At 37.1% G+C, this 18891-nt stretch overlaps 2 protein-coding genes across 9 annotated transcripts in view; both read right to left on the bottom strand.

Moving 5' to 3' along the window:
* Positions 1-6643, bottom strand: part of LOC132150439 (KN motif and ankyrin repeat domain-containing protein 2-like) — a 40247-nt gene extending 33604 nt beyond the window's left edge. The window contains exon 1 of one of the 2 annotated variants that reach the window (XM_059559249.1): positions 6594-6643. The gene's annotated coding sequence lies outside the window, so the exon portion shown is untranslated. Of the gene's footprint in view, positions 1-27; positions 810-6593 lie in introns of those variants that run through there. The other variant, XM_059559248.1, reaches the window with a different exon arrangement.
* A 1185-nt stretch (positions 6644-7828) lies between these two features.
* LOC132150331 (dedicator of cytokinesis protein 7-like) overlaps positions 7829-18891 on the bottom strand; it is a 54090-nt gene continuing 43027 nt past the window's right edge. For 2 of the 7 annotated variants that reach the window (XM_059559240.1, XM_059559243.1), the window contains 18 exons: positions 18094-18220; positions 17934-18018; positions 17671-17767; positions 17426-17560; positions 16690-16842; positions 16436-16594; positions 15933-16033; positions 15663-15855; positions 14596-14739; positions 14312-14443; positions 13776-13790; positions 13201-13326; positions 12699-12788; positions 11895-12131; positions 11671-11814; positions 11485-11591; positions 10502-10675; positions 7829-9077 (listed from right to left, as the gene is read on the bottom strand). In XM_059559240.1, the coding sequence (XP_059415223.1) occupies positions 9035-9077; positions 10502-10675; positions 11485-11591; positions 11671-11814; positions 11895-12131; positions 12699-12788; positions 13201-13326; positions 13776-13790; positions 14312-14443; positions 14596-14739; positions 15663-15855; positions 15933-16033; positions 16436-16594; positions 16690-16842; positions 17426-17560; positions 17671-17767; positions 17934-18018; positions 18094-18220 (2262 nt within the window). In that variant the 3' untranslated portion in view covers positions 7829-9034. Of the gene's footprint in view, positions 9167-10501; positions 10676-11484; positions 11592-11670; positions 11815-11894; positions 12132-12698; positions 12789-13200; positions 13327-13522; positions 13583-13775; positions 13791-14294; positions 14444-14595; positions 14740-15662; positions 15856-15932; positions 16034-16435; positions 16595-16689; positions 16843-17425; positions 17561-17670; positions 17768-17933; positions 18221-18891 lie in introns of those variants that run through there. The other 5 variants (XM_059559238.1, XM_059559242.1, XM_059559239.1 and 2 more) reach the window with 4 other exon arrangements.

Here is an 18891-nt window from a genome sequence, read left to right as displayed (position 1 = left end):
TCTTTTTTTATACGATGTCGGTCGCACCCTTCATTTCAGACGTTTGCAGTCATCTTGAGCACTAGAAAAGCCACTCCTCATGACTGTTGATCCAAAAAAGCCTCTTATGTGAGAGACTAATTCGTCTGGGCTCTCTATCATCATTGCTTACCACCACAACACACCCCTCATCTCCCTCAGCCACAACAACATGTTACTTTGCAAATTGTCCCGCGCCTGGGAAAGCTCTGCACTGTGAGCCGTGTTTTCCTTTTGCTCCGGAGTTCTACTAAGTCAAACGTCTAAACCCAAAGAGACTGACACACCCCTGACGGACATCCAGAAACATTCCAGAACATCTTGGACCTCCACAAACACTCCTACACCTCAAAGATTTCCTCAAGAGCAGGGTTCGAGTGACGATCTGCAGGACTGGAAAATCTCATGCAGACATTTCTTTTCTGGTCATCTAAACTTACACTTGAAGAATCAAGGGCACGTTCTTCTAAAGCTCAACATCTCATACGTGCATTTCTGCAGTCTTAGTGGTGAATTGATATGATTTTATGGCGTAACAATGTCAAAGTAGGAACTTTAGGTTACATTGTTCCAAGACTTTTGTCATGCCAGTTTCTAGAAGGAGAAAGAAACAGAGCCTTATACAGAAGTGACAGCCAAATCACAAAGAGCCATTCATTCAGCCTCAAACTCCACAGCTGGTTCTAATATAGAGCTGGGAGGAGCACAGTGAAGAGAGAGAGAGAGAGAGAGAGAGAGAGAGAGAGAGAGACTGCCTTTAAAACACACGTAATGCTTCACATTTGCCCACTGCTGAGAAAAGTCCTATTCTTTCTGGAAAACAAAAAGAGTATCTTACCGTAACCATAAACTCTTTCTAATGAGCAGTTTCTTTTTCTGGATGTAGGCTATTCGCTAGTGGTTTCTGAGAGAAATTGTTGTGAGATTATGGACTTTTGCATTTGTTTGGATGACATAGAATGATGTAACAAAGATATAGTGGAGTTCAAAAATTTGAGATTCAAAATCGAGTTTACATTTGCAAATAAACAATGATTTAAGATTTAAAAACTAAATTAAGAAACACTGATATAAAAAAGTCACTTTTAATGCATCCTTTCTAAAAAAAAAAGTTTATATATATAAAGGGGTCTCAGACTGTATATACAGTACACCCCACTGTTTATCATGCACTGTGTCACATAGTATACTATTAAATAGATTTTTACCATAATGACTATGTGGATGGTAATATATTTAGATAAGGCCAACGCATGCACATAAAACAATAGATTAAAAGATTGACACCACACTTATCTACACATTTATGTATAAGGCCAACAACATAAATGTCTCCTTCCAACCACACAGTGTCAAGCACGTACTCAACAAAAAGTTCATGACCTTTAGATAGATGAGGATGATACTGCATGTGCTCTAAACTACATGAGGGCTATAGTCCATTGAAAACAAGTGTGCACATATATACATAGAGTTTAGGTTCAGAAGGAGTTACAGGAAAGGGAGCTACAGTTCCCCAAAGACCCAGAAAGTAGTTGGTCACTTCCTCCCAGTCAAGGCAAAAGGGAGACTTCAAAATCAGGGAGGAACAGAAAAACAGTAAAGACAGAAACGGTAACAGAGCAGACAAAAAAACGCAGTAAATTCAGCAGGAAGGAGAGCAGAAAGACAAAGGGTGTAGGTGCAGGATGGACACCGGGAGAGGCTAAATAAGCAAAGGGTGATATTTAAATGGAAACGTCTACAGCAAAAATACTTTCGGTTGCTTTCAGACTAAGAAACCCAGCGTGAGTCATTTCAAATGCCATTGGCTTTACGTTTTGTGATCTTTGCTGACCATATTCTGTAAAAAAGCACAGCAGGACTAGATGAAATTTAAGGAAAACTCAGCACAGTTTAAAAGGCCTCGTCCGTCCCGACTGTGATCGTATTTGCATTCCTCTTACCACTCAAGAAAAAACACAAGACAAAGCTGGAACTGTGCCGTGTCTTTGAACTACATTTGTCAACTCTTAAAGCCCCAACTACACTTCATTTTTGTACACATACACAAGTGTAAAAAGTGAAGTATACTTTGGGCTTTAGGCCCCAAAAAAGTTAACTATAAAGAATAACTTTATTAGCATGCAAACCAATGGACGATAACATCCTGTTCATTACCCACACATGCTGGAGATTTATTGCCTGTCAATTTAAACCCTCAATCTCTTTTAATTCTGATTGGCTGATTGCATCAAAGTTTTTATCATTAATCAGCTGGAAAAAAAATGTTCTGAAAGTGATTCCAATTAAGAAATTGGCTGAAAGGAAACGTGAAGAAAAAGACAACACAGATTCATACATTTAAAAAGGTAATTATAAAAACGCCCCTATAAATCAATTCCAGGGTCAAAATATTGCCTCTTAATGAAAATGTGGCCATTAACTTGAATTTGGGAGGCATTTTTTGTGGTATTTCTGCCCTAAGCCCCCATTAATTTCTGACTCTGAGTAAGGCGAAGCTGTTGTTGGAGGAATACTTCTCCATTGGTGGTCCGTGCGACCAGATCTTGTTGATATACATTCATGGAAGAATAACATGGATGACTCGCCGCTCAATTCTTCTCAATTTGTGGACCGTCTGGGGACATTTCTGCTGGGTTAGGGGTTACGTAACAAACCTGCTAGTTTCGTAAATATAGGCTGTTGCGAAGTTCCAACCAGGACCTTACAGAGAATTATGACCGATGCTGGAAACTGTCTGCATGCCCTGCACATACAGAGCTGTTTTTTACATTAGGGAGTGGTATACGGAGAAAACGACGGCATCCAGAGAAACCCCACGGCCTGAAGCCAAAGCTCAAGGCCCAGGGAGGGGCCTCTCTCTGCTCACGTTACGACCGGAGCAGGAGCAGAACAAACACACGCCGCTTCACCATTGGTCATTGTGCTGACCTCCAACAGGAAATAACCCGCGGGGTGGAGCTGGGCAACAGGAACCGCCACAGACATCCAAATTTACCCCTCCAAAATAGAACTAAAGGCAAATTCCTGGGAGAACCGAGATTAAGGGTGATGAATGGCACAGACAAACTGGGAGGGAATATAAATGCTTAGAAGTAGAAAGAGACAAACAAAAGAGACATGTTGTAAGTGTCGTGTCATGCAGCAGCGATAAGGTCACGAGTGCGTAAGGGGTGCCGATTCATCACTGCGGTCGGGGCAGCTGTTGCGGGGAGACTTTAGGGGTTAGTCAGACTCTGCTCGCTAATGTAAACAAAGTGGAAGGGAAGCAGATTTCACGGGGAACGTTCACAGCCTCGGCCATTTCCAGGTTCCAGACCTCTCGTGTGGAAGCGAAAACTCTTTCAGAGGTTAACTCTCATACATCCTGACAGAGCTGAATGAATATAGAGTTACAATAAAATGAGGGCTTTGCATTGAAGTTTGCGCAGAACCTTTGCGAGAGACTTCACGGAGCATTTCTGGGATAGACTAGGCCCAGAACACACCCCAGAACACATGTCCCACGCATTCAGCAGACAAACTGACACACACCTTCACTCTGGGGACTCCAGTCTGTTCTAAAATTTCCATTCTCCCCTTCAGATTAATATCTTCTCCGGATTAGAGCAGTTCTTTACTTTCTGTCGGAAGGCACATACGTAGCTTCCAAAATGACTTGTGTAATGAGCTATAATAAAAGATGACTAAATCAATTATGCCTTCAACTAAATGTAACCGAAACAGGTGCCATGTATTAAGTCACAACCAGACATTATGATATCTAGGCAAAAGCTGCAAAATGAGTTCAAAGTCATGAAGTAGAGACAGATCTTTTAGTCCATGTTGTGACGCTGAACAGAGTAAAACAGACTGTCAACAAATAAAAAATGAAGAGCAGGGACGTTCTACCTATCGGTTGTTGATTGGTTGGAGGCAGACCTGAATGCGAGTTTAAGGTCAAGTGTTAAAAAAGGGAAAGGGTTTATAAGGGCAAAATGAGTTATAAAAATTATATATACATGATACATATGTTTCTTTAAGAAAACATGTAATGAATGTCAACAGGTACAAGTAATTTAAATAATTGTATCTTTATTAGAAATGTGTTGAGCCCTGACACTGCTTTGATAATCATTACACATTTCACATATTGGTTGATAAGATGAGCACAGGCTAACATAAACAATGATGTCACTTTTGAATATTTTATAAACAAACCTCCTACTTATAGACCAGTAGCTTAACAGCTTTCATAGTGGGCAAATCTTAAATAAATGTAGACTTCTGAGTTGGTAAAATGTAATTTTAATATGCTAATCTAGGTTTTTTAATGCTTTTAGTCAGTCTGCATGTTCTGTAACAGCATTAGAGGAATCAGTACTTACCCTTACTATTTAACTGAAGATGTGGCTTTTTAATCAAATATCTGAACACTAGAATATTAGCTGCCTAATGACATTTTTGCAAACATTTTTGGAGTGTGCTAATAAAATTAGTTTGTGCTGCATTGTTTGTTTGGTGGATGTGCATCGTATTGGTTTGAGTATTGGTTTGAATGCATTATTTTATATGCAATATTTGTGATAAATTATTTAATATACATTTTTGCTGGCCTTTTTAGGAACTGGCGAACAATACATGAAACCTAGCCTATACAGGGTTAACTCTGGTTCATTTACAGTGTAATGACTGCTGTCACTGTCAAATAAATAAATGAACATACAGCAGACAAGCAAGCGATGGGGTAATGGCAAGCCCTCATACTTTTCAACAGCAATGAGACTTCACTGATGTTATACTTGATGTGATGTTTCAATGGGAACTAGCAGGCTATTGAACCAAAAAAATTTTAAAAAATTATTGCCAGTGCACAGAATGATGGTGATTGTTTGCGTGCTTGATGATTGTTGGCATTGTCTAAGATGAACTGAACATCACATTTAAAGTGACAGACAGATTTACACACCTATCAAGCAGAATAATGCCTGCTGGGGGCAAGTTAAAGCGAACATGACAAGCCATAAAATTATTGAGAATCTGACCACAGCTGCCTACTGTCACACAGGTCCATACTGCTCAGAAGATGATTTTTCTGAAAGAAGAGTTTTCTGAAAAAACCTCAATAAGACTACAAAAAGTCACAAATGAGAAAATTAATTTGGAGAGGAAGCACTGGGGTCTAAAGCACAGTTGAGATCACTTAAAATACTCTAGAGCAGTGTGAGAGACTGGAGTATTTACATTAGGAAATAAATCTGAAAAGTGTCAATCCCGTCAAAGAGAAACGACTGAGATCTTGCCTGTGGGGGGCGAGGTCTTGAGAGGACGTCAATCATAGTGACACGCTGAGAAACACCGACAATTAAAAGAAATTAAAAGCGCTCGGGACAGAATCCAGTAATGATGTGGCTTAATTTCATTGCAAACAACATTTAGACGCCCAGCGTGTGGTCCTCCGTACAAATGGGGTTTTAATAAACGCGCATTCCTGCGACTTCACCCCGTGCGCCAAACGACGCGCTCTGCGCGACACGACGCGATGCGACTACTGTGATCACTTTACAGCCCTCATAGCTGTTAGTTAAACACAAGACGGGCGAGACAGAATGAAATTAACCCCGAAACAAAAACAAGAAGTCGCGTGGCGTGACTAAAACAATACAGTAAAAGCTTCAAATGTCACTGATGCACAAAAGAAATGACTAAAACGCAACAAAACACAAGTTTTTGCAATCTCACTGAGCTGATTCGCTCTTGTTCACACGTTCAAGAGGTGTTTCACAATCTGTAACATGCTCCTTTGAATCAGCGCGCGCGTTAAGCCCAACCAACCCAATCAAGGCCAGTGAATTAAAAAGCAGCGCAGCAAATGATGAACATCTGGAAGTCGTGAAGAACTCCAGGAGTCCCACCCTCTCCCCAGAGTCACAGCAGTCACGCGGCTTTCATTTCATCAAGAATTTACCCCCAGACCGCCATCAGCACTCATTTACCCACCGAGTCTGTTTAAATATACGACTACAGCAATATTCAGATAAAACACATACGAGCTGTTTTATGACTTGATTTGACTATAACAAAAAAGGCGCGCGTCCGCAAATTAAAATGTTTTTATTTATTATTATTTGTAACACTTCAAATGTTTTCAACAACCAAGTGATTATATTCCTTATTAATTAAATAGCCTGTAATTCCACACGAGTGTCTCTGAACTCTGTTAAGGCATTGTGCGCGCTTCCCATTATAGATGCTTTTTATTTCCATATTCCTATAATAATAATATACATTATCAACAAAAAAAAAAATAAAAGAAAAAAAGCGAGCATTGTTTTTCAAATAAATGCAACACTGACTCTAGAAATAAGTCATATAGTAGCAATAAATCCGTTTTAAATGGTGAATCCCATCGTAGTACCGTTACTTTGAAACTCGCAGCCTTGTAAAAATGAGCAGCACAAAGACTTTAAGCATCACAACCATGAGAGCAAGTGGAAAAACGATAGTGCACACGTATACAGTATAACTGTATGTTTTAGTCCCATAAAAATAAAATCATAAGGTTAAGCAGAAAGCATGCGTGTGTCACCTACCCGCTTCCAGTGCCCTCAGTCAATAAGGCCAGCAGAGACAAAAACACCGCAACCGAGGCGTGAAGCGAAGCCCTCCCTGCGCTCTTAAAGAGACACTCCTCCTTTAATCACACAAACCTCCTCAAATAGCTGCTCTTCTTATTTTCACTAGAAAAAACAACACGCGTGCTCATAATTAGACTACTTAATAGTCGCTCGGGAAACATATCGGTAATCATTCATTAGTATTAAATAATGATTTAAAGTGGTTACATTGAATCGCTGTATTGCAATTTGATAGCTTTAGCTTTGGTATACTATGGACATGACGTCATAATGGCCCTCAAGTCACCGGCCTTTGATGACGAGGAGGACACCCATAGTCTTCACGGGCTGTAAAGATGATATTAATTTATTATTAGGTCGCAGATGGACAGGCGCGTTTTTTTCTGTCTCATTACATATCAGTGACACGATGACCAGATGGAGGTCGCTTTGAGAAGCAGAAGATCAAGCTGTGAGGAGATTAATAAGAGCTGCACGTGAAAAGAAAAGAGGACTCAAAAACAGGGGTTAAAGAAATATCTGCATTGCATTTTTTTTATATATTTTAAAATAGTATTTACAATATGTTTACTATACAGTACATTGTAAATATACAGAATGTATTATATCGAATATATTGTAAATAATATTTACATTTATTAATATAAATATACATTTGATATTTACAAGTAACGTGTGCATCTAGCAGTATACATAAAAGCTTAAAGCTTTTAATATATTAATATTTTTTAATTATCTTAAAATATTATTTACAATACATTTACTTTATTTGTATATTGTAAATAATATTTTATTAATATAAATAACACATTTAATATTTACATGTAATAGGCATATCTATATCAGCATAGATAAACTTTTTAATCTACAACAGATATATTACAGCTTTTAATATATTAATATATTTTTTAATTACCTCAAAATATTATTTTAATATATTTACTATATAGTGAATGATCAATAATATACATAATACACATTTATAATTTATGTGTAATGTGTACATCTATACATATCACTATTAAAAATATCGTAAAATAGTATTTACAATATATTTACTCTACATAAAATATACTGTAAATAATATACGTTCGATTAATAATAAATTAACATTACAAATAATTTATTTACGTTTTATGTGTTTCTACATCTATACATGGACACTTCAATAAAGCCACAGTTAAACAAAATAGGAGAAGTTTCTTTTAATATAAAAACTGAAAAGAAAAAGGACAAACATACAAATAAATAAAGAACAGAAATCATTTTGGTTATTAAAAATACAGTATTTAAACCGGCAATTTGCACAGTATAGTGTGGAGACCGGCAGTAGAGGTCATACAAAAATTAAAATAGTGCAAGACAGATATTACAGCAGTCCAACTATAGTAGGTAGGTAGCAAAAGTATTACTAGTTCAGGACATTATCTACATTCAGCAACCAAAATGGCAACATCTAAATCATTCTCCTTTTTCCAGTTTACATACTAGTGCATCACATGGAAAGTAATCATTACATTACAGTGCATTTACAATAGCATGAACATTAAATTGAAAGTAGAACTGGACGCAGCAGTGGCAGGAAAACTCAAAGCAGTCAGTGGGCTCTTTCCTTTCAGTGCAGAACTTTTTCCACAGATAATCACTATATTAATGCCTTATGCTTCCTCCATTACCCAAAGGGACACACATCCAAGGAACTAGCTAGGGATCTCCACAATATACATTCTACAATCCTGAAACAAATCCATCTTTTCCTTTTCTTTTTTGTATAAATGCTTGAGCCAACAGCAGAATTAGTTTTAAAAACAGTTTGCCCAAATGACGTGAAAGATTAAACAGGTCTCCCCTGAGTGAGTCTGTCTCTGGGCTCAGTCTGTCAGTGGTTAGTCTTCAAAAAGACTTTTATAAATGCTTTAATCCACTGAGTGCAAGCAGATAAATCAAACAGCAATACAATGTTTTATGTGGGAACAGTCACACACACAAATGCCTGGAAGGACTCTGCCTCATATAGTTGCCCTCTTTCTCACACTCACACAAGCGCACGAGACAGGGAAAGATGGCACAAACAAACAAAAGAAGGAAATGCAGGAGCATCTGAATGCAGTGTGCTGGTTAGAACCAATGTTGAGCAAGAAGCTGATTTTTCTCTACTCATGACTACTTGGAGCGGTTATTCTGCTGTGCCCATGCAGATCATAATGACTCTGTTTACAGCAGATAACCTCTCGGAGTAAACAGACTGAAGCTCCTGGAGAGAGAGACTGGCTCAGGAGGGCTTGTGGATGAGAGAGGAATGTGCAGTGTGTTTTAGTGTGTGGCTGGGGGGTTGAATGATGGAGCGGGGGATCGGGACTGGCTTTACATCCACCCGCGCTCGGCTTCACCACACCTCAGCACTCCACCCGCCGGAAACTGGATCGACTGAGAGAATTCCTGTAAACATGAGCAAGAACAGATCCTCGATTCGGATAAACCCCTTCTGGTGACTTTGGCTCATGGCTCTGAGAGCCAGTTATCACTCACTACAGGAAACGTGGTTTGGAAGAGGAAAAACAAGTCACTTAACAATAATGCATTCATTTTATTATTATTTTTTCTGTATTTATTTATTATACCATGTATTATTTTCTGTCATTTTAAATGCATTATTATTTTTACTAATATATATATATATATATATATATATATATATATATATATGTATAAACACATTATTAATAATATAATAATAATAGTTCATAATATTAGTTGAACGGACACTTACATTACATTTAATTCTTTGATTTATTATACACATTAGTAGTATTTGTTAATTGAATACAGATGCAACTGTATCTTAGAACATTGTTTAAACAAAAAGTGAACAGACACCTACAAAACTGCATTTTTTATTGTATTAATTATACAATATATCAATTTCTGTTATTAATAATAATAACAACAACAACAACAACAACAACAGCATTAGTAGGGCCCTATGAAATACATTTCTTTTTTTTTTTTTCAAATTTTCTTTTTCTTTCGGTTTTCTTCTGGATTCATGTTTTTCCCATTTGAATTTTTGACTCCGTTTTAATGATTAAATTAAATTGTATTAATCAAAAGCATGTCTAATTAACTGAAGTCATGAAACGTACACAATTTAACAGCAATATATATATTTTTTTATTAAGCAAAACAATTATTTTCTCAAATTCAGTTTTATTTTGACCAAATTCTGTGTTTTCCATAATTTTTTTGGCTTCCATTTTAACAGTTTCATTAAATTTTAATAACCAAAAGTATCTCTAAGTATCTGATTTTATATTGTTTTCATAATAATTAAACTGTATTTTTTAATTTATTTATTTTTGCCAAAATTTGGCAAATTCCGTGACATTCCGTGTTATACAGTAAGTTCCATTTTTATGACTGGATTCAGCGTTTTCTGCATGCCGGAAAACATAGGGCCCTACATACCAGTAATAACATTTATAATATAATATCTATAAGAATAAAAATTAGTTTTAGTTTTAATAATTAGATAATTGGAAATATTCTTAACTGTAATAATTGATTATTTTATAAATAATTTGATAATTAATAATAATTTAATATTAACATTTTTAAATGAGAAATATTAATTTTTATGATCAATGTATTTATTATACTCATTAATATTTATTTATTGAATGTAGACGCAACACTATATTAGTATGTCATGGATGTTGTACACAAAAAATGGCGAATGGCTGCTAACCAACTAGCGGGAGTCAGGATGCACAGATTTTTAAAGAGCTTTAATGAGCTAGTTTACAAGTAACCAGGCTGCTATGACCCACTCTGTCTGTTTTCAGATCAACTCTGTGTGCTGTTACCTCTGTGTTGGTGTGGTTGGCAGAGGCAGAGGTCTGTAGAGTTGAGGGATTTTCTGGTTGATAAGAGGAAAAAGAGCTTCTCTCAGTTTAGTGTAGTTCCGCTCCAGCTCTCGATGGTACTCCTTCTGATCTGGACCGATCAGAGACTTGTTCTTCCTCAGAGCATCCTCACACCTGAATCAAGAGTAGGTCAAAAGGGACCCAGAACTGTCAGTCCATTTTAACGAACTGCTAAACAGAAAACGCTGCTTTAACTGGAGGATTCAAACCTTCAATCACTCGTTCACTTGGTTCTTAGCCATGGAAAGACACCCTGCTGACCTGTGGTTTAGGTACTTGGCAGCTTTAGCATGTTGGAAATAGACTGAGGCCATGTTTAGGACCATAAGGATCCAAACCGAGGACACATAAGACTAGGGGTGTGAATTTTTTTGATTGGTGAAATTGATTGGTGATTCACTGCTTTTTAACTTGATTCAACTGCAAGTTTTCTAAATTCAGAATGATTCAATTGAAGCTGATATACTGAACTGTTTGAACTTTTGATTCAGTAAATGCTTTAACAAACCTCAAAATACTTCTTAATATACATCTTAATCAGGAAAAAGACATTTATTGCTCAAAAAATAAGTTTAGCAATACTTGCTTAAAATACCTAGAAAATGATAATTAGTAAAACTGCTACTTTGTGTAAAATAATGTATTCATTTTTAAATATTCTACTCTACTTTAAACTAGCATTGCTTCTGGAAAGAAGCTGAAAAACGTAAAAACTTTTCAAGTGCCAACACAGGCGTCAGCCAATCAGATCATCTTATGCAAATACCCTAGTGCAGATGCATCAAGTTTACCTCTAATATGATTGGCTGTTGTGACTATGACTTTTAAATCAATGAAAAACCTAAGTAAATGATCACAACCTAGCGTTTTCAACTCAAAAAGCGAGAATGCTTGTGTGCATGTGTGCATAAAAGTCACTCCACCTTTTAGTCAAGTCCTTGAAGCAGAGGCGCAGTTTATTGTGATGCCGGAAGAGTTTGGGGTCCTCGGGAATTTCAGACAGGAAGACCTGAGCCACCTCCAGCGGACCCTTTGAGACAACACGTACAGGTTCACATCCACAATTAAACCGACAAACTGGAGGAAAACCTTTTCATCTAAAATGTTACCTGATTAACAGTGGTGCCAACACAACCCTGAAGCACCATCTGGAGCATCTTGGAGTCAGCGGGGTCCTGATGGGTCGCGAAGGCCAGCTCCTGGGTCTTCTTCTGCATATCCTCAATCGCCACCTCCATCGGCATCAGAATGATCTGTTGGGAGGAAAAAATACTTCCAAAATCTGTCTTGAGGCGTTTTACGAAGCTCCAAAAGCACAGCGGCCCGCCCGTACCTCCTCTTTGTGGATGACGTTGACGCGGGTCTTGATGTAGGGGAAGGCGTGTGAGGTGGTGAGGATGGTCTTGCGTTTGTACTGCTCGTGCAGGTCGCCGTGGGCCCGACCGTCCAGCGTGAACGGCGTACAGTACATGAACGTGCGCAGGTTATAGTTCTTGTCGAAGTAAGTGATGCGCTCCTTCAGCTCGTAAGTGTCGAAGAAGGGCTCCACGTATGTGATCTGCAGGTACGCCTGGGTAACAAACATACACAGCACTGATCAATGTGAAGACCATGTGTACGAGCTGAAACCAAACATACACAGCACTGATCAATGTGAAGACCATGTGTACGAGCTGAAACCAAACATACACAGCACTGATCAATGTGAAGACCATGTGTACGAGCTGAAACCAAACATACACAGCACTGATCAATGTGAAGACCATGTGTACGAGCTGAAACCAATCAGTGTTGCTATTGTTGACTAAAACTATCAAATCATATCTGTTAATTGAAATACCGATGACAAAAAAAAAATTATATATATATATATATATATATATATATATATATATAAAGAAACAAACCGAAATAAAATATATGTTTAAGCTGAAGTACTAAAATTAGATAAATAGAAAAATGTATTAAAGCTAAATTAATTAAAAATATAATTATAATTACAAAAATCACAAAAAATAAGGCAATTTAAATATAAATTAATCCAACAATAGTATATACAGGATCCTAACCAAATATAAATATGTTTTTTTTTTTTTTATAAGAAGCCTTCAGTCTCGTGTTAGAATTAATCTCTGACCTTATTGGGGTCCAGTTTGTTTTTGTCAACAGGGTTGGAGTCCTTGATGATCACCACCACTTCATCACCAAATCGTTCAGAGTAAAACTCCTAACAAAAATTAAAATAAGCATAAACCTCACAGAGGATCATATTAAAAGCATCATCTGAGATGCACAGGACCAACAGATAAACCATTTTTACACCACTGTCCTCATCCTGACCAAAGATTTGTACCCCTGAAATAGAAAGAATTTCTCATAAATTAATATAAAATTGTAAAGAGTGTTTTTTATTTGTCCTTTAAAATGTAGGACGCTTTCAAATATAGGAAAAAATATATATATATAAATAAAAGGAACAAAGTAACTTGAAAATGTTTAACGAATGTTTATAATTAATTATTTAAAATTAATTACTACCAATATTATAATTATAACATAGTTATGAATAATAATAGCTGTTATTATTATTCAAATTAAAAGTTTTTTATGATTTTTATCACTCCAGATCAGAAATGCACCTCCAGTCTATAAGAGATCTCAGCTAGTTTGGTGATGGAAGGCTCTTTATAGACAAACTCCTGCTCGTCCAGATCTCCAAAGCGGCACCCATAGAAGCCCACACGGAAATAGGTGCCAAACATCCTCTATGGCCTGGGCAATTGAGATGCATGTAAGAAGAGAGAAGAAAATGGTGTCACATAAAAGCCTAATTTTAGTCGGTTTCAGCCACATCATGCCTAAAGACACAACACTTAATTGCATGGAGGATGGGTTTATGGATCTGAATGCGTGCACATGTGCCCTAGGACAACACTGACTTGTGCCATTCTTGTGAAATGGCCTTGCGTAAGTGTGTCAGAGACGGTGAACCTTACAGTGGGATGCAACAGCTTGAATTTTCTGTTAGGTAACCAAGTTCATGTTCACTCACCAGGAAAACATCCAGACCACACATGGGGAGACCGATGGAGAAATAAAAAGAGACAAAGACCAGAGACAGTTAGTTTGTGTGTGGGAGAAAATTCCCTCTTACATAAACTGCAACATATGGTACTGATAAATACAGAAGCACAGTGTGATCGATCAGCCGTACCTCCCATCCTGAGCTCTGTGTGCGGACACAGCAGGAGACACATCATCACCGACAGGACAGAGAAAAGACATCAGTCAAACATCTAAACCACACACATCAGAACAACACAGAGCTTTACACCACAGCTCAGCAACTGTCTGTGGTCCAGATCTCGGCCCAAGACTGGCTTCATCTGGAGGACAAATCATTTACAGGTGCATCTCAATAAATTAGATTTTCTTGGAAAAGTTCATTTATTTCAGTAATTCAACTCAAATTGAGAAACTGGTGTATAAAATAAATTCAATGCACACAGACTGAAGTGGTTTAAGTCTTTTAATTGTGATGATTTTGGCTCACATTTAACAAAAACCCACCAATTCGCTGGATGAAGTAGCAGGCTTTATCATTTAAAAAACATAAATAAAGAAATAACTCAATGTATAATGAATATTGTAATATCCATTCAACAAACTGACTCCTGAAACTGTGCAAGACTGATCGGAGCTTCCTGCAGGCGCTCAGCTCTTCAACACAAACTTCTGGTGTCAACAAACCTGATTGTAGACTTTGCTGAAGGCATCCTGCAGTTTGCCATGGACAGAGGCCAGCTTCTTAAAGTCTCTGTTGGCCTCGTGAATGGGACAAAGGATTTTGTAGACTTCATTTATGGCCTCGTACATGGCAGCCTGGAGGAGAGACAGAATGTACAGTCAACGTTCAGTTAATAATCCCATAAAAATGTGTGGCGCTGGCTTGGATAGGAGTCTAATCCATTTGATTCCCTTGGATGCACTCAGTTTCCATGAGTGAGGGGGAGTGATGTGACGTGAGCGCTCACCATGTTGAAAGAAGCAGCTGCTTGCTCCAGAAGTCCCACGAGTCCAGACTCACTGAAGTACTTCCCTGAACAGATGCCCTCCTCCTCTGGGGACAGAATATCATCAGACACCGCAGACTCCTCCAGCACATTGGACGAAATACTCTGTGAAACGCAATCCAAAGGGTCAACAATCGCAAAATTTATCATGGGTATGATCAGAATTTACAGTATGTTTTTAATCAAAGCAGCAAAGTGTCCAGTGAGAATGTGTTTTTCATTTGCATTTTCAATATATTCCATTCAATATGTAAAGATTGTTGCTTGCTTATTCAAAGTTTATTTAGAAAATATATTAAACATGATAATTTATTAAACTTTTTATGATTTCATAAAAATGTATTAATAGAATTATTAATTAAAATTTGAATTATTTTATATAATATAGTGTTTGCAAATAATTATGGAACAAATTATGGAAATATTAATATTATTATTTATAACATCGTAAAAGACATAAAACATACATTTTATTCATTTTTATTAAATAAAATGAAAATAATAATAATAATTTCAACCTTTTCCAGAACTGATATCAAACAATTTAGAATTCCCTGATTCCTTTCTGTTATTGTTTTTTGTTATTATTGTTGTAACATCATTGTTATTATTCATAAACTATTATGTATTTCTTATTACTTTAAAGTAGTTTTATTAATTTTTATTAGTTTTCATTTTTAGCTTGAAGTTAAAAATTAACAATAATTATAACAATAACATATAACAATAATTTTGTTATATGCTCTTTTTTTCACTAGTTTTTTTTTAAATTTATATTCGTATTCCTACACAGCCTTATTTCAGTTTTTTTTTTAATTAAATTAAGTTTGATTTCAGAAAAAGGATATATATATATATATATATATATTAATAAACCACATTAAAACCTTTCCTGTCTGAAACATTTAACTGTAGCTTTTTATTCAATTATTAGATTCTTTTAGTATTTGTTTTAAGCCGTTTGGTTTACAAGGACACAGGAAGTGTCCTCATAAACCACATCTTCAAGAACACACACAGGATTTTACCTGGAATGACACACATCCGATAGGGAGGTAGCGGCAATCTTCAAGCATGTTGAGGTACTCCGCCACAAGGGCCGCGCTATGCACCAGACAGTGTGCTGCCTCCGCGTGGTTCCCTCTCTCAGAGTGCTTCCCTGCCATGTTCTGCAGCCACGTGAGCCTCAGATCAGGAGAGTTCTGGTAGCCCTTAGCTATCCTATTCAGAGAAGAGCCGTTTGTACATACAGCAGAGAGGCACTGAACGTCCTTTGGTTCTCATGATAAAGCACTGACCTGTACATGAGGTCTAAAAGCATCTCTGGGTCCTGCTGGTGCTCCTTCATCTTCACAGTGTCAGTGAGAATCATGTGGAGGTTGAAGACGAGATCCTGCACCTACAGAAGAGACAGAAGAAAAGAGACTCAGAATTACAGTAATATCATTGATGTGCTAGCTTTTATTACTATTTTATCTTTATATTTTCTGTTTTTGCTTTAATTTTAAAGTTTTTAAAGCATTTGTGTGGAAATGATAAATGCTGCCTCGGCAAATAGATGAAATAAGTATATATATATAAATGTATAGTGTTATTTCAGTTTATTTAAAAAATTTGTTTATGGTTTTACTTGTTGAAAATAGCAGATATAAAGTGTTCCTGTATTAAAACAGGAATATACAAAAATCTTTCCCTTTATGTATACTTAAAGGGCACATTAATGAATGGTGTTGGGTTTTTATCCCCTGTGGGATTCGAACCAACAACCTGAGCTCCCAGCTCCGATCCAAGTGTTTGATACCTGCTCAGGGAAGGGGGAATCTCGGAGCTCCAGGTCATCCTCGGCATATGTGAGAATAGTTTTTAAAGAGCGTCGCAGATGCTCTTCATTGAACTTCGTCGAGGTTCCCACGAGTGAAGACAGAGACATGGTAACCTGCATCTTCACACGCGCGAAATTCTACAGGACAGGAGAAAAGACGGGATAGAGTTTCTCCTCTGTATGTAGGACAAGCTGAATCAAGGAGAGCAGTTTAAAGTGAGATTGTGCCTTACGTTGCCGATCTCAAAGTTCTGTCTCATGAGCAGGTAGAGGGAGGCGCTGGCATGGCTGCGTACGGAGCTCACGCTGCTGCCGCAGTGACGCAGTAACCGCAAACACAGATCGGCACAGAGCTCAGTGTCCTCCTCAAACAGCATCTCTGGGAACTACAGAATCACACGTGCAAAGCTTTGTTTCTCTACAATTTCCTTTGTGAACTATGTCCAATAATATGTGCACAAGGCTAACCTGAACAACGAGGGAAGGTCTTACTGTTTCAAGTTTGTTTTATTTAGAGGTACAAGTCTGCAAAATCTCATTGTAACAATGAAAGAATGTTGTCGGTGATTGCCAGGATGTTTGATCTTGTTTAATTTGCTCCAGGGTGCACTACAATATCTTGCACTAACCATTGTATATATTAGCTTTTGGAATACCTCTTCTTGTCTATTTTAGTTTTTATTTGTATCTATTTATGTTTGTCTATTGTGCCAAACCCTTGTGAGATGCTAAACAGTCTTTCGTTGTCTCTGATCACAGAAATTACAAATTTTTTTTTTTTTTAGAAAACTGTTATTTTAAATTGTACTAATATTCAACCATACTTGCCATATTTTTCACTGAATAAATGCAGTCTTGGTAAGAAAAAGAGACTTTATTAAAAAAATGAATGGTAGTGTGCATGTGATAGAATTGAATGATTTTAAATAAGATGTTCAGTAATTAGCACTGCCAGCAACAGACACAAACCTTGTAGACCAAAGCTCTCTGTGTGCTGAAGCAGTGCTGCAGGAAGAGGGCGCTCTGGTTTCCTGCCAAACTGTGGAGGAGGACTCTCAGCACACCTCCCAAAACACTCTCCTTCAGCTCTGACATCACCACCGTCTGATGCAAAATCACGCACAAACACTTATGAACTATGTGAAAACGATGCATGTCGTGACACATGCTATTAGTAGTAAATGCATCCAAATGAGTCACAAAGTCTGTTTTACTTTGACAATGATCTCCAGTGTGTCCAGGACTATGAGAGCAGCTTCTGTCGCCAAGTTTCCATCCACTACTGACTCTTGCTCCACCTCTGCCTTGGTTCTGCACAGAGACAGTGTTTACAGCAAACTATTCACACACACACACACACACACACACACACCACTGTATGTGTAGCTAGTGATTATGTTCTTCATTAAAATGACAGACAGCTATAGCAATATCATTCAGATGCCCATTGAATGTGAACAGCAACAAAAAGACACACTTGTCCACTCTGTCTGCGTTCTGTCTCCAGTGAGTGACGTTTTTCCTCCAGCGGACGTTCTCCTGACCTCCATAAGGACTGCGCTCTGAGGAACACACAGGAACAGAGGTCAATGGTTTGTCGTGTACTCGCACAGATACCAACAGAGCGTCCGTTGTACCTCTGCAGCGACGGACCATCTCCTGTCTTGCTCCGATGGTGCCCAGTATGGCCTCCTCTAGACGGGCCTTCATGTCCTGAGACTTCTTAAAGGTCAGACTGTTTATCCTCTGCAGGGCTTTCTTCCCCTGAGAAGAGGCCGATGAACAGAATGATCAAAAACACGTCAATACAACAATGCACAATATGAAGTAAAATTTCCTGAATGTGTCACAGGAAATGGTGTAACATACGAAACGACTTCCAAAACTACGGTTTCATATGTCATATTTTTACCATATTTATTCCCCCTTGGTCCTCATATACAATGTTAGTAAAGGTTTTGTACCGAAAACAATAACATTTTCCACCCTTGGAATTAAACAGGATGGTCAGCCAAATATAGGTTTAAACTGGCATATCCTCAACACAGCCTCTTTGTAAATAATTACATTGTGGAAGATTTATATAAAAAAAATAAAAAATTGAATGCAATGATTCCAAACTGCAAGAACATGTTTTATATATTGCATTTTCAAGGTATAAAACATTATTTATTTTTGTGAGAAAATATAAAATAAAAATAATATAAATATATGTATATATATATGTATATATATATATATATATATATATATATATATATATATATATATATATATATATATATATATATATATATGTATATATATATATATATATATATATATATATATACACACACACACACACACACACACACACACACACTTGGTATTATTAGTATACATACTATCCAGCCCTGAAAAAAAGTCTTAAAAGATTTTCAATTTAAAATTCA

Source organism: Carassius carassius, chromosome 1 (genome assembly GCF_963082965.1).
Source record: "Carassius carassius chromosome 1, fCarCar2.1, whole genome shotgun sequence".
Lineage (NCBI taxonomy): Eukaryota > Metazoa > Chordata > Actinopteri > Cypriniformes > Cyprinidae > Carassius > Carassius carassius.
The sequence above is the reverse complement of the archived record's forward strand: the minus strand, read 5'-3'. Positions and strand labels throughout refer to the sequence as shown.